Genomic DNA, 14,675 nt, shown 5'->3' with positions numbered 1-14,675 from the left:
AACAGGAAACTGAACAGGTAAGGACTTGAGGGGCAGGGGAGGACCAGACTCAGGGGAGAGGTAGTTCCTCAGGGAGGAAAGATACTTCTCCTACCACAGCTTTTGTATGGCTCTGACTCTGACTCTTACAATCAGTAACAGACCTTAGCTCTACTTGTTTATTTTTGGTTTTTTGAGACAAGGTTTCTCTGTGTAGTCCTGGCTGTCTTGGAACTTGTTCTATAGTCCAGGCTGGCCTTGAACTCATGGGGATTGGCCTGCGTCTGCCTCCCAAGTGCTGGGATTAAAGGCATGCACCCCTTCCCCCATGTGTAGACCTCAGTTTCCCCATTCACTTCCCACTAAAGGGGAAGCAATGTTGATACAGGACTGCAGCACAGATCATAGATGAACTGGCAGCGCCTTGTGCTTCCAAAATGTAAAAAACTGTTGAGAAAATGAAGGAGGGTTACTGAGAGCTATGGGTGGCCTGGGCCTGGGCAGCCCTGGGGCGTACCTAGGCTAGGCTCTCCCACTCTCTTAGGTAATGATTTCCTGACCTTCCACATACTGACCTCAGTGGATGGATGGATGAGTTTGTTTCATTTTCAGCAAGGAAACAAAAGCCATCAAAAGAGGTCTGTGCAAGTGTCTACCTCTCCATCAATTTCTGCATTGGTACCCTATCTAAGTACTCTTGCCTGTCTGCTGATGGATACAGCTTGTCTCATCTGTGTCTGGATACAGGATGTTCTGTGCTGACTGCCCAGTGTCAGCCTTGCCTCTCTTCCTTAGCTTCTTCAGCACACTGTCCCCTCAGTGTGCCAGCAACACTTTACCTGAAAACTATTCTCTTGATCATGATTCCATTTTCCTTTCATTCCCTTTAAACAAGTGACGAAGCAGAGATATGATACACCCAACTCTCATAAGAACAGACAGGAAAGAGAGGCTACTTAGGAGCAGCCCAGGGGCAGAAGAAGAGAGAAAGAGGTGAGGACAGTTTTACAGAGAGCAGCCAGACATAGGGGTGGGGTGTGTGTGTACATGGCAGTCTTACCAGGACAGTATTACAGAGACAGGTTACAGAGAGAACAAGCTAGACACAGGTGAAGACAGAACTAGCCAGAGAATGACAAGGAGCCAAAAGATTAGAACAGATTGCCAGAGTTAGTTAGAAGCCATGCCGAGCCATTCAGTCAGAAGCAGAGAGAAGCTTCTGTCAGTTTGAATCAGTCAGCTTAGGGAAAAGTTTGGCCCAGAACACCTGAGTTGAACCAGTTAGCCATTGTCCAGAAAGAACCAGAAAGGTCGGGCTTATTCAGCAGTAAGCCTCTGAGACAAAAATTATATCTGGTGTAAATTACCTTTACACCAGACACTCACGAAGCAGCCATACCCACCACCTCTATTCCGATGCTCCCCTTGTTCTGCTCAGTCAGCCAGTCTCTCTCCATGGAAAGGGATCCGCCACATAGCCAAAGCCAACTACCATGTCTTGGTCCTCACCTCACACCAATGCTGGGAAAAAGCTTTGGATAGGCTTAATCTCTCTCTCTCTCTCTCTCTCTCTCTCTCTCTCTCTCTCTCTCTCTCACACACACACACACACACACACACACACACACACACACACGGCAATGCCTCTTCTTTCAGCATACTGTGCTCCTCAGCACTCCACCTCTCTGTACTCCTCTGCACTCACTGCCTCCTTTATATGTGTCAAAACAGAGCCTTCTGTCTCCTCTTCTCCACTCAGAGGGCATACATTCAGTCTCTCTGCTTTGCATCTCTCAGGTATACAAATGCTATTAAAGTCTGCATCTTCAGCTCTGACTACCGCTCAAGTACTCTGTCTGATCTAAAGTTCATGTGTCTGTGAGCACAGTTGTGAAGCCACATCTCAGAAGCTTCCCATGCAGCTGAGACACCAGCCACAAACCATGCCCCCCGGGCTTGTTATCAAGTCTTTCCTTGCAAGTGGCAATCTCAGTCTTCCACAGCTTCGGACACCCACACTGTTCCCCTACCTTCAGAGGGTAACCAGAACCTGTCTGCTGTTCTGAATCGTGTCCACAGCTTCTATCTACTTTGTCATCCTCTCCTGCCTAGACTCTTACCATGGCATCCTCCTGGAGTCCCTGTTTGTGCCCACGCCTTCTGTACTGTATGTTCAATGTAATAGCTCAAGTGATATGTGAAAAGGTCAAAGCCTGTCCCTCATCTACCTTCCTGTGACTTCCCATCACCATTTAAGTAAAAGTTAAAATATATACAAGGGAGCCAGCAAGATGGCTCAGTGGGTAAAGGTGACTATTGTGTAACCCTGATAGTCCAAGTTCAATCCTGAGACCCTACATCAAGGTATACAGAAAGAACCATCTCCATAAAGCTGACTTGCCCTCTGACCTCTGCACACATGCCACACATAATAATCAATATAAAATGTAAAAGTATATCCAAGCACCCATACACCTGGTTCTTCTGTGCCTTTCTCACGCTCCACCAAAGCATACAGCCACCCAGGACTCTCCTCAGGCTCTGCAGGCTTCTCTTTCAGTTTTTTTCTGGCACCATCAATGAGGTCTTTTCTGAATGCTGTCTAAAATGGCAGCTGAGCATCAGCTCTGTCTGCACCCTGTCCTTTCTTCTTCCCTTTGGCCCTCCATTGTTTTGTTTGTTACCTCCTCCTCCTCCTCCCACCACAGTGCTCCCAGGAAGGAATTCTTCTCTGCTGTGCACCTGGCATGGAACAATTACTCAGTAAATACTAATGGAATCCACAAATGAGCTACCCACCTTCTATAACAGGCAGTGTGCGGATTCAGTGTGACTCAGATAACAGGGAATGACATGGCTATGTGGCTGATGAACATAACAGCTAGAGACAAACCCCACGTCAGTCAGCTACTACTCACCAAACACAGAGGGAAGGAAGGAAGGTGAGCAGGGAAGGAGAGTGGGAGGGGAAGGGAGGATTTGCAGGCACAGTGGAGGACAGAACACAACCTGTAAGGAAAACACCACAGAACAAGGAAATTCTTTTTTCTTTTCTTTTCTTTTTTTTTTTTTTTTTTTGGTTTCTCGAGACAGGGTTTCTCTGTATAGCCCTGGCTGTCCTGGAACTCACTTTGTACACTAGGCCTGCCTGGAACTCAGAAATCCACCTGCCTCTGCCTCTGCCTCCCAAGTGCTGGGATTAAAGGCGTGCACCACTACCGCCCATCGAACAAGGAAATTCTTAAGATTTTTCAAAGTGACTCTGCTATGAAACTTTAGACTCTCGGGATCAGGGACAACAAACAGATCTGTAAGATGGAAAGGAGCCTGCAGGACCACAGAAACTGAAAGCATGTGTTATTTTACCACAACAGGACAGACTTGTGCATGAAATGGCAAAGTGAGATGTGCACAGTGTGTACAGAAAGCAAAATTAAAGACAAAACTGCCTGTGATCATAATGGATAAAGATAGGAAATACAACAAAAAAAGCAAATAGAAGCAAAAATAATTGTACTTTCATACAAGTGACATTCCTGAGGCAAGGTTCCTGACAGGGAATGAGGACAAAAAGCAGAGTGTGAAGCTTGAAGAGCTTTCAGGCCCAGGGCTGCACAGAAGCTGGTGTCAGGGCCAGTGAATGCTTCTGCAAGGACACTGCTCTTCCAGAGGACCCACACATCGTTCCTGGCCATCTCAAAACAATGCAAAAGACTGAGACAACAGAAAGGACAGTGAGCAACCAGAGATGGGAGGAATGGGAAAACTCTAATGGCAAAGATGTGCCCAAGGAATTTATCACGTGTGGTAGAGCTTGTCCTATGGCACTTGCTCCTTTAGGGTGGGAGATGGAGATAGACAGGGCCCTGCCTTTACAACACTGTATCCCAAAAGGGAGCCAGTTGTGTGGTGGAGACACTGTTAGGTGCTGAGGAGTGCTGTTGCAGGATATTTGATCACACTGTGAACCCCGAGATTGTGTTATTTACTTAAAAACACCTGTTTCTAGTTGTAGTGTGGTTCATCCTTAACACACACCTTTAATCCCTCTGGCTGGAATATAGAAATGTCTTTAGTATACATCTTTAATCCCAAGCAATGTAGGTAAGGTTAGTTTGTAGAAGGAAGCAGTCAAGTTTGAAAGTCTAACTGAGGGGCAGACAAAGCGACGAATCCGAGAAAGATCTGACAGAATGAATCAGAGATAGGCTATTCCCAACTCTCACAAGAAAAGGCCAAGAGGTTACTTAAGAGATCACCACAGAAAAGAGAGAAAGAGAAAGGGGCAGTTTTACTGGGACAGTTACAGAAAGATGGGTTGCAGAGAGAGAACAAGCTAGACACAGAAGACAGAATGAGCCAGAGAATGAGAAGGAGCCAGAAGATGAGAACATATTGCCAAAGTCAGTACAAGGTCAAGCAGAGCAATTCAGTGAAGAGGCCGAGAAAGAGACAGATTGAATCAGTCGGCTTGAGCCAGAACAGCTGAGTTGAACCAGCCAGCCAGAGCTCAGAAAGAACTGGAAAAGGTAAGCTTATTCAGCAGTAAGTCTCAAAGGTTGGAAACATTCTAGAACTAGATAAGATTGTATGGAGGCCAGAAGCTTCCAGGACTAGGGTGAGGTTAGCAGATTGTGGCAGTAAGCCTCAGAGACAACAATTACTACAGGAGAACAGAAGCTACTTTTACAGAGTGCCAAGGAAGACAGCAAAGTTAAAAGAAGAACACGGGTTTGGGAAAGGAGTAGGCACTGTTTTGCTGGGCCTCTTGCAAGGCTCCATTTGACCAGCACCATGAGGGCACAGAAGCCAGCATGGCTGTCTATGGGAACAGTGAGGGTAACTGATGGAACAGCAAGGGCACATCACATGGTTAATGTGCAATGAGGGAGAGCAAGGAGCTAATGCTGAGGCATCTATAGATAAATAATAAAAACAATAAATAATCAAGAAATGGAAGGCTGTGCCTACACAGGGGTCTTGGCTGAACTTTCACATTTGTGCACACTGCAGGTCAAAAAGGAAAGAGCCTTGTAGGTAAAAGGCACAATAAAACAGGGAGGGACAGAGATTAGTGTCAACATCTGCAGAGCAGTGTGAGCTCTAGGTGTGATCCCCAGAAATACAAAATAAAACTAATAAATAAATGCATAAGTACATACATACATACATACATACATACATACATACATGAGAGATGAAGCCAGCCAAGATGCTGGAGACTATTAAAAGCTTGAGAGATCAGAGGTTAGAATGCTCCACCAATAGGTCAGATTATAATTATTTGATTGTAACTACTGAAAAATCACTTTATAAAGTTAAATAGCATAAAACAGAATATAAGTTATTCTTCTGAAGTACTATCGAATTGTTTTTTATTAAGAAACAAGGCAGCTGGGCTGTGGTGGTGCACACCTTTAATCCCACTGACTGCTCTTCCAAAGTCCTGAGTTCAAATCCCAGCAACCACATGATGGCTCATAACCATCCGTAATGAGAGATCTGACGCCCTCTTCTGAGGGGTCTTAAGTGTACTTACATATAATAAATAAATAAATCCTTTTTTTTTTTGGTTTTTCTCTGAGTAGCCCTGGCTGGACTCAAACTTGGAAATCCACCTGCCTCTGCCTTCCAAGTGCTAGGATTAGAGGGTGTGCCACCACTGCTCAGCATAAATAAATCTTAAAAAAACAAAACAAAACAAAAACCCCCAAATTTAAGAAGGCAATTGGTTCAAGAGAACCAATGAAAAGCGACATTAGACACTCTGTACATTACCTATTGGTTTTACAACAGAAACTACAACTCCTACGACATCCACTTCAGAACAGGGAGGCTGAAAGGCTGGGTCTGACAGTCTGCTGAAGTGAAGGGACTCCCTGGGCTGGTAAACCTGGAGTAAAGTCTCACTGGAAACCTGCAGGAAGCAGAACAAAGAATCAGCATATTGAAGCTCTAAGAAGGGCTCTGCATTGATCAAGGTGGAAACTGTGTAAGGAGAGGTGCAGACCGGCAGCTGTTGATACTGAGTTCTTTTGGTGGCTGTTAACTGGATGCTGGGCCGTTCAAATTTACTCTTCGATTTTGACACTGCAAGATGATAGATTCTGTATCTCTTTCCTTCTGTTAACAGGGAGGATAAGTCTGATGATGGACGCCAGATACTCAACAGAGCTGTTCAGAGAAAGAAAGGGACATGTTCAGAGAAAGAAAGGGACATGACAGGTAGACACACTGGTGACCATTTTCTGAAACATGGTGAAAACAAAGACCCAAGGCTTCCCTGCTCTGTGGGTGGTGCTCGGAGCCCATTTCACTCATTGGATTTTACATGAATTTCATACTCTGTCATCTGGAAGATCACCTTTTAATTTAACAAACTGAATTAAAAAAAACAAAAAACAAAAAACCTTGCATACTAACCTGATTTTTCCTTTTTCTTGTAGCTTGTAACCCGCAGCTTCCACACAGTTGTAACATCCCTTGATAAACCCTCTTCTTTCTCAGCGGATTCTAGGGCCTTTCGGAATTCTGACTGGATCCGTGCTTGTTTCTTATCATTCAGCATTTGTCTGTAGTTGTTCAAGGCTCTTAGCTGCTCTTCGCTGAAACAAGCCTGTGAGCATTTAAGCATTGAAACAGAGCAGACACCATGGCAGTCCCGCCTGTCCTAGCAGGGCTGCCTCATGTGAGACCAGACCAGACCTGAGGGTGCGGATCACTACTCAGGCTATCACACAATGCTCTAGGGACCTCAAACGGCTTCACTGTGAGTCCCTGTGACAGATTTCCCTAGGGCTAAGCCAAACCTTGACTACTAAGTGTCTTCTAACCATAACCAGCACATGTACATTTCAAATGGCTGACATGAACATTGACAGAAGGATGGATTTGTGCCTGGTAAATGTCCTAATTACTTGACCTTCACAGGCAGGCCAGGATTTGTGTGCTATTACTGTTTCAGTGTTAGAGCTGCTGAGAGTGAGGCACAGACAAATTCAATAACTGCATAGCTGACATAGGACAGGCTGGCTCAATGGCTTTTTTCCTTACTTCCAAATGAATTATTTATTTTTTATGTGCGTTAGTGTTCTACCTGCATGTATGCATATGTAAGGGTGACAAATCACTTGAAGCTAGATTACAGACAATTGTGAGCTGCCATGTAGGTGATGGGAATTGAACACGGGTCCTCTGGAAGAACAGCCAATGCTCTTAATTGCTGCAGCCCAATAAACTTAATTTAATAGTAATTTAATAGTTCCTCTGTGGAACAACATACAATTTTTAAAAAGCTTTTTGTATATTCATCTATTTAATGTGTACATGTGTACCTGTAGCTACAGGTAGTTGTGAGCTGCCTAACATGGGTACTTGGAACTTGAGTAAGAGCTCTGACATTCTTAACTGCTAAGCCGTTTCTCCAGACAGAATTCTGTTGTGTCCCCAGCTCATACAACTTGCCATTCTGCTGTTTAGTCCCTAGAGTACGTGGGACACAGACACGTGCCACACAGCTGGCTAAAAAAGCAAGCTCTGCCTGCTTAAAAATAAATTAATTAATAAACAAATTAATTAACTAATAGTACCTAGGTATAGTGGTACATGTCTTTAGTTCTAGCACTCAGGAGGCAGAGGCAGATTTCTGTGAGTTCAAGGCCAGTCTGGTCTACAGAGCGAGTTCTAGGACAGCCAGGGTACACAAAGAATCCCTGTTTCAAAAAAACCATGAAAAAACTGTTTAATTTGAGTGTGCATAAGTCAGAAGAAAACTGGAAGGAGCTGGTTCTCTGCTTATACCCTTTGGGTCCCAGGGACTGAACTAAGGCTGTAGGCTCGGCAGCAGGAGCCTTTACCAACTGGCCTTCTCTCTGGTCCTTTGACTGCACATTAAACTATGTGAATGTCATACATGAAACTCTCAAACTTTTTCATTCTCTACTTGATGCAGAATCAAGGACTTGCCACAGAAATCCCCCTGAAAGATGCAGTATTTCAACATGGGCTTGCTCTAATGGCCAGCAGGAAAGAGCTTCCCAGCGGGCTGGGGACTGAGGCTCATCACCTGGTTCTTCCTCACCTCAAGGTGATCTGGGTCTGATGCATCCTGCACTGCTGCATAGAGCTCTGCCCCATCCTGCAGAGCATGGACTTGCTGCCGTGTGAGTGCGCGGGACAGCACACACCGCTGTGTTGTGTCTTCTGCGGGAGGAAGGGAAGAAAGCAACAGTGATTGGCTAGAACCAAAACTTAGGAGTGAAAACCATAGAGTCAAGCAAAAGCACCAAAAGGAGGGAGGTTAGACAAAAAAGAGCCACAAAGAGCAGCAGGACAGCTCAGCTGATAGTGGCACTAGTCACCAAGTCTAACAGCGGGGTCTGATCCCTGGGACCCACAAGGTAGGACAGAACAGCTTTACAAGCTGTCCTTGACTTCTGTACATGTGCTGTGACAGGAAAGAAAACATTAAAAACAAACAAACAGCTGTCTACTAATAGCTTCATTTAAGAAGAGGAGGAGGAAGAAAAGCAGCAGCATCAGAAGACGATGATGGTGACGACTGTTGCAGTCACAGTTAAAGCACCATACACTGGGGTTTATTTGTAACTTGTAACTTAAATAACTTATTTTTCATATTGATTGATTATTCATGAAAATGATATAATCTAATGATAATTTTAAATAAGCTAGATAGTGGAAGTCCAATCTGTGTTTTAAAAGTTCATTTCTGAGTAAGTGTATACATGTGTTTGTATGAAAGTGTGACCCTGGCATGTGGTGCATGGGATCCCTGGAATTGGACTGACGGGTGGTTATGGGTAGTGCAAACTGAACTCAGGTTTTCTGCAGGAGCGCAGAGCACTTTTTTTTTTTTTTTGGTTTCTCGAGACAGGGTTTCTCTGTGTAGCCCTGGCTGTCCTGGAACTCACTTTGTAGACCAGGCTGGCCTCGAACTCAGAAATCCACCTGCCTCTGCCTCTGCCTCCCAAGTGCTGGGATTAAAGGCGTGCGCCACCATGCCTGGCTTTCATTTCTTTGCATATGTGGTATTTTTTAAGTTAAAAGAAAAAAAAAGCAGATGCAGATTTTTTAAAAAAGCAATTACTTGATGAGAACTCATGTAATTTATAAAACACTGTAAGAAATAACAGTTTGGCCGGGCAGTGGTGGCACATGCCTTTAATCCCAACACTTGGGAGGGAGAGGCAGACGGATTTCTGAGATTGAGGCCAGTCTGGTCTACAGAGTGAGTTCCAGGACAGCTAGGGCTACACAGAGAAACCTTGTCTTGAAAAACCAAAAACCAAAACAAAAATAAAGAAATAACAGTTTGTAATATGAAGCCCATTTTACCTTCGGGGTCTTTAAACTCTGTGTGGACTTTGGTGAACAAGGCCTCTAGTTTTTTCTGCTGGGCCTCTGCAAATCTCAGTGCTTCCTTCTCCTCTTCTCTCTCACTACGAAATATGTACAATCCAGACACTGTCTTCTCCACCCACTGACAATGTACAAAAACAGCAAGGAACATTCAGATTCTCTCCAAAGAAGGGGATTACATGGTAAGTTTCAAAAGGCACCATACCTGTAAAGGGTACACTCTCTGAACAATGATGTCCACACAGCCAACATTTCCTCCGTCACTGAACAGTGAGGACAAGGGCAGAGGGAAGGGCCTGGGGTCACGAAAGAACCCCAGCTTGCTGTGCCAGCGAGCAGGCCTTGTGCTGTTTGCAGAAATCTGCAAAAAGGAAAGAGGAAGTCAACTTAGAAGTTAAACACAGGCCAGTCCATGGTGGTGCACACATGCAATCTCAGCACTGGAGAGGTAGAGGCAGGTGGATGGATCTCTGATTTCAAGGCCAGCCTAGCTTACAGAATGAGTTCTAGAACAGAAAAAAAAAAAAAGTTAAATACAAACTAAATTCTACTTTACAAGTTTCTTTCATTCTTTTGGGATCTTTTAAGAACATTTGTGGGGCTGGATCGATGGCTCAGTGCTTAAGAGCACTGACTGCTCTTCCAGGGGTCCTGAGTTCAATTCCCAGCAACCACATGGTGGCTTACAACCATCTGTAATAGGATCTGATGCCCTCGTTTGGTGTATCTGAAGACAGCTGCAGTGTACTCATATAAATAAATCTTTAAAAAAATTATGTCCTTGAAAATTAGATCACATATAATGAGCTGGTATGCTGTAAATATTATAGACTATCATGTAGTAGTAATGGGATCCAATACCCTCTTCTGGTGTGTCTGAAGACAGCAACAATGTATCCACATACATGAAATAAATAAATAAATAAATTTTTTTAAAAGAGAATATTCGTGTGTGTGTGTGTGTGTGTGTGTGTGTGTGTGTGTAGAGGGTGCTAAAGAGATGGTTCAGCAGTTAAGAGCACTGATTGCTCTTGCAGAGGATCTGGGTTCAATTCCCTCTTCTGGCCTTGGAGGGAACTGGCTGCATATGGTGCAAAGGCTAGAAAAACACTCAGACTCATAAAACTTTTTAAAAATATATCATAAAAATGACTGATAAAGGCAAAAAAAGTGAGTAATCAAAAACTGTACAAAAGGGAAACTACTTCAACATAATGTGTTTCTCAAGAATATTTCTACTGTAGGGCTTGGGATATAATCTACTGTAGTGCACCTGCCCAGAGTATGCAAGGTCTGATTCTCTAGCAGTACATGTGCGTGCACACACACACACACACACACACACACACACACACACACACACACTCACACATACACTTCTGCAACAAAGGATCAATGCTATTTAAATATTTCAAATAGAAAAATAGGTGAGGGGTGGGAGATGGCTTAACTGGTAAAGGTCTTGCCCTGTATGCATGAGGATCTGAGTCCTATCTGCAGAAACACTGGGAAAATGCCAGGTATGGTGGCATGAACTTGTAATTCCAGTGCTGGGAGGAGGGGACAGAGGCACAGATACCTAAACTCAATTCTGGTATAGACTGACTCTTACTCATTAACTGCAAGTTCATCTAGCTCAAGAAATAGTTCTGCCTCCCCTAACCATCAGAAACCATTAGAAAAATTTGCTTCTTATATTACTAGTACATTGTCAAGAAATTCTATCCTTTACGATCGAAGTAAACACACCATTTTAAATAAATTACCTCTCTGGAATATAAGGGAGTTATGGGCTGGTTCTTGTCCAGCGTGTACAATAATGTAGCTTACCTTTAGCCTAAGGGAGTCTGGGGCTTCCAGAGGTGCACAGGCATCAGGAGAGCCCACCAGCTCTGCTCCCTGAGTAATGATCTTCTGACCCACAGTCAGTTTGCCACTCTTTACAAGAGCCACGAGTGGAGGGTCTAGCTGGGCCCTGACAGCGTACCACCCATCTGTGAGTTCGATCGTGTCCACTTTGTTGGCATCCTCACCACTAGTTTTACCGCCTGAAGTTTCAGACACTTTTGTGCTTGGTGAAATGATGTCAGAAATACAGAGAACAAGGGTTTTTGCAGCTGTGTCATCCCTCTCCAGTATCTTCTTTAGAGCCGATCTCCTGCTGTTGTCAATTTCCACATCGTATCTGAAAAGGAACCCAAGATGCTGATTCTAGCAACTGTACCCCTGAGGGCTCACTGTAAACAAAGCCAGCAGATACTTGAGAAACAGTGGAGCTACTTCACCAGGCTAGAAATGCAACACAGACAAGAGAGCTTGTGGCACTACAATGAGGACAGAGGTTAGTTCCCAGCACACACATAACAAGCTGAGCAGAGTACATGCCTGTAACTCCAGCTCTGAGGTCACTGGAGACAGAGAGACTGCTGGGGATTGGCTTCCATACTAGCCAAGAAAGTGGGAGCTCTAAGTTCAGAGAGAGAGACCGTGCCTCAAAGGAATAGGCAGAATGTGCTAGTGGAGGACTCAAATGCCCTCTTCTGGAGTGCATATCCACACATGCACTCACAAATAAATAAATAAGCAAAAAAATTTTAAAAATCAGTTCATTAAGCCAGGCATGGTGACACATGGCTTTAGTCCCAGCACTTAGGAGACAGAGGCAAAGGATCTCTGACTTCAAGGCCAGCTTGATATACAGAGTCAATTCTAGGATAGTGAGGGGCCACACAGAGAAACCCTGTCTCAAAAAACAATAAATTCATCAAAGATATACTGAAAACATAATTCTTAAGATTATAGCTAGAACACAGACTGAACCAACAACCAAAGAATATGCAGGGGCTGGACCTAGACCCCCTGAACATTTGTAGATGTGCAGCTTGGTCTTCATGTGGGACCCCTAACAATTGGTACAGGGGCGGTCTCTGACTCTGTTGCCTGCCACTGGATCCTGTTCCCCTAAAGGGACTGCCTGGCTGGGTCTCAATGGGAGAGGATGCACTTAGTCCTGCTTGGACTAGATGTCCCAGGATGGGGTGGTACCCAAGGTAGGCTTCCCCTTCTCTGAGGAAAAGGGGAGGGGATATTGGGGGGAAGGACTTGGATGGGGGCTGTTACTCAGAATTGGTTCATACACTACCTTTGTTATAGAAGTCAGGAGCTACACAGGAAACTGCAGACTGGATGACACAGTCACTTACTGCCATCCTTTCAACTTGCCTGTATTTCAGTTGAAGCAGCACTCTTTCTGGGTTTAGGCATCTATTAGCAAATTCCTTAGGAAAAGCAAATTCCATAGCTGCCAGTTTCCATACAATCCACCTGTAATGGTTAGCGACCCAGATGCTAGAAATAAGCTTTGGATCCACACCTGGAGTGTCACACAGAGCCCTGAGCAAAGAAATATACAGTACAATAAAAACACAGAATAATAGCAGATCCCTCAACAGTCACTATTCTCTTGTGCGCAATCACGCAGAAGCTTGTGTGTGTATACACCAGTGTATAGCTTCTGAGTGGTTCATGTCTACGTTCTGAGATTTTCTGGTTACATTACTGACAGTTATAGATTTCTGTTTAAATTTTAGTGCTTATAGTTTTAAATTTTATTAAAGTATACAGTGAAAAAGGAAATGACAAAATGGGAGAATACCATAAGGCAAATTCAAATTCAACGTTCTCCCATAATATATAAAAATATAACCAATTTAAAGAAAACAAAAAACATATTTCATTAAGTCCCAGAATAAATCACATTCAATTTTCAAAAGATTTTAAAACAATGTCTAGTGAACTAAAATACATTTTAACAAAAGAATCCAGATTAAAAAGAAAATGACTAGCAAATTTTAACTTAAGAGTCATAAGGAAAGAAAAGAAAGAGGGAGGGAAAATGACTAGCAAATTTTAACTTAAGAGTCATAAGGAAAGAAAAGAAAGAGGGAGAGAATACAAAGTTAACACAGAATCTCTTTCTCCACACAGCACCTATAAAATTCTTCTTTTCCAGCCTTGCCATCATTGGAGGGGATCAGCCATCCACCATCTGCCAACTGAAAGCCTTTGCCAGCACACAGATCTTCTTTACCAAAATGATCCTGAATGTCAAACTGAAAATACTCAGCGTTTTTGCTATTAACGTTTATGCACTCTTTAGAAACGCCGTATATATAGAGCTGTACAAAACAAACAATAGAAAAAAGTAACAAAAAATTAAAAAGTGAAATATAGACCTAGAATATAAACAAAACTGAACTTATCCAGAACTGTTCACGTAAGTACTAAAATAGTCACTATAGAACAGTTAACTGGCCCAGGAGGATAAAGGAATGACAAAGTGGTGCTTAGCATGCAGAAAGCACTGGGTATGAAGCACACACACACACATACACACGCACAGACAAAGCAACACAAGCCCCCTCTATACTAGAAGCATGTTTATAAACTGCTTGTGTATTCAAGAGTTGGTTAGTTGGTTACACTTTTCATTTTCTCTTGTATCTTCCTGTCATTAAACCTGCCACAAGAAGGCACTGTGGGAACAAGCAGATAAGCAATTTCTGCCTTCTCCAGTGGCAGGCTGCACTTCTTCAGCAGTACATATAGTAAAATGAATGAAACACAGATCAGCACGGCCCCTGCACCAGGCAGACATCCAAATTCACAAAATACTCCATTAAGCTGTACAAATAATGGTGCCATTAACTTCTTTTTAGAGCCCAGAAGTAAAAGTGTAGGACCCTATCAGGTGTTTCCTTCACCCAAGCATGACCAACCAAGTGTCTTTCCCTTCACACAGTGGCTCTGGGGTCAGACCCGTGTGTTGGAACATGACTCCAGGCTGTTATCCTTCAGCTGCTACTTAATCCTCTCTGTGCCTTAGTCCTCTTGCCTGACAAAACGATAATGCACGTCTCTCAAGAGGCTATGAGGCTAAAGTCATCGGTCACTGGGGCATGTGAAGCTAGCTCTAAGAGGAGTGTCCAGGGCACACAAAGCTTCAGCACACACTGTTGACGTCATTGCTGTCACTTCCAGCCTTCTGCTCAGGAACATTCTACCAAACAGTAAAGTCTTCACTAGAATTACATAACAGAACCTCCAGAAAGCAGTCACTCACACTTTAAATCAAGGCTAATGATTAGATTCCCCTCGTGCCTAGCTCAGAGCACTTGCGCCATTTAGACAAGTGAGATCTGGAGCACAAGCAGCAGTTTTGCAGTACAGATCGTTTTGGTACAGGAGGACAAGCCTGGCAGAGGAGGGAGGCTGCCCCTCTGGACTGATGAGCAAGCAGGATCATGTTCATTCTCTAA

General features: G+C 43.8%; 1 protein-coding gene and 1 pseudogene across 1 annotated transcript in view; one reads left to right on the top strand and one right to left on the bottom strand.

The window, feature by feature from the left end:
• Brca2 (BRCA2 DNA repair associated) overlaps positions 1-14,675 on the bottom strand; it is a 44,366-nt gene that overhangs the window by 3,359 nt on the left and 26,332 nt on the right. The window contains exons 16-24 of the mRNA XM_021162873.2: positions 13,348-13,535; positions 12,580-12,750; positions 11,188-11,542; positions 9,563-9,718; positions 9,334-9,478; positions 8,060-8,181; positions 6,403-6,595; positions 5,990-6,153; positions 5,758-5,896 (exon numbers count right to left, since the gene is read on the bottom strand). Coding sequence (XP_021018532.1) covers positions 5,758-5,896; positions 5,990-6,153; positions 6,403-6,595; positions 8,060-8,181; positions 9,334-9,478; positions 9,563-9,718; positions 11,188-11,542; positions 12,580-12,750; positions 13,348-13,535 — 1,633 coding nt within the window. The remainder of the gene's footprint in view (positions 1-5,757; positions 5,897-5,989; positions 6,154-6,402; positions 6,596-8,059; positions 8,182-9,333; positions 9,479-9,562; positions 9,719-11,187; positions 11,543-12,579; positions 12,751-13,347; positions 13,536-14,675) is intronic.
• Positions 13,942-14,042, top strand: LOC147005418 (U6 spliceosomal RNA; annotated as a pseudogene).

This window comes from Mus caroli, unplaced genomic scaffold (assembly GCF_978045245.1).
Source record: "Mus caroli unplaced genomic scaffold, Mus_caroli_1 scaffold_4, whole genome shotgun sequence".
Classification (NCBI taxonomy): Eukaryota; Metazoa; Chordata; class Mammalia; order Rodentia; family Muridae; genus Mus; species Mus caroli.
Note: the sequence above shows the minus strand (reverse complement) of the source record. Positions and strands in the feature narration are given on the sequence as shown.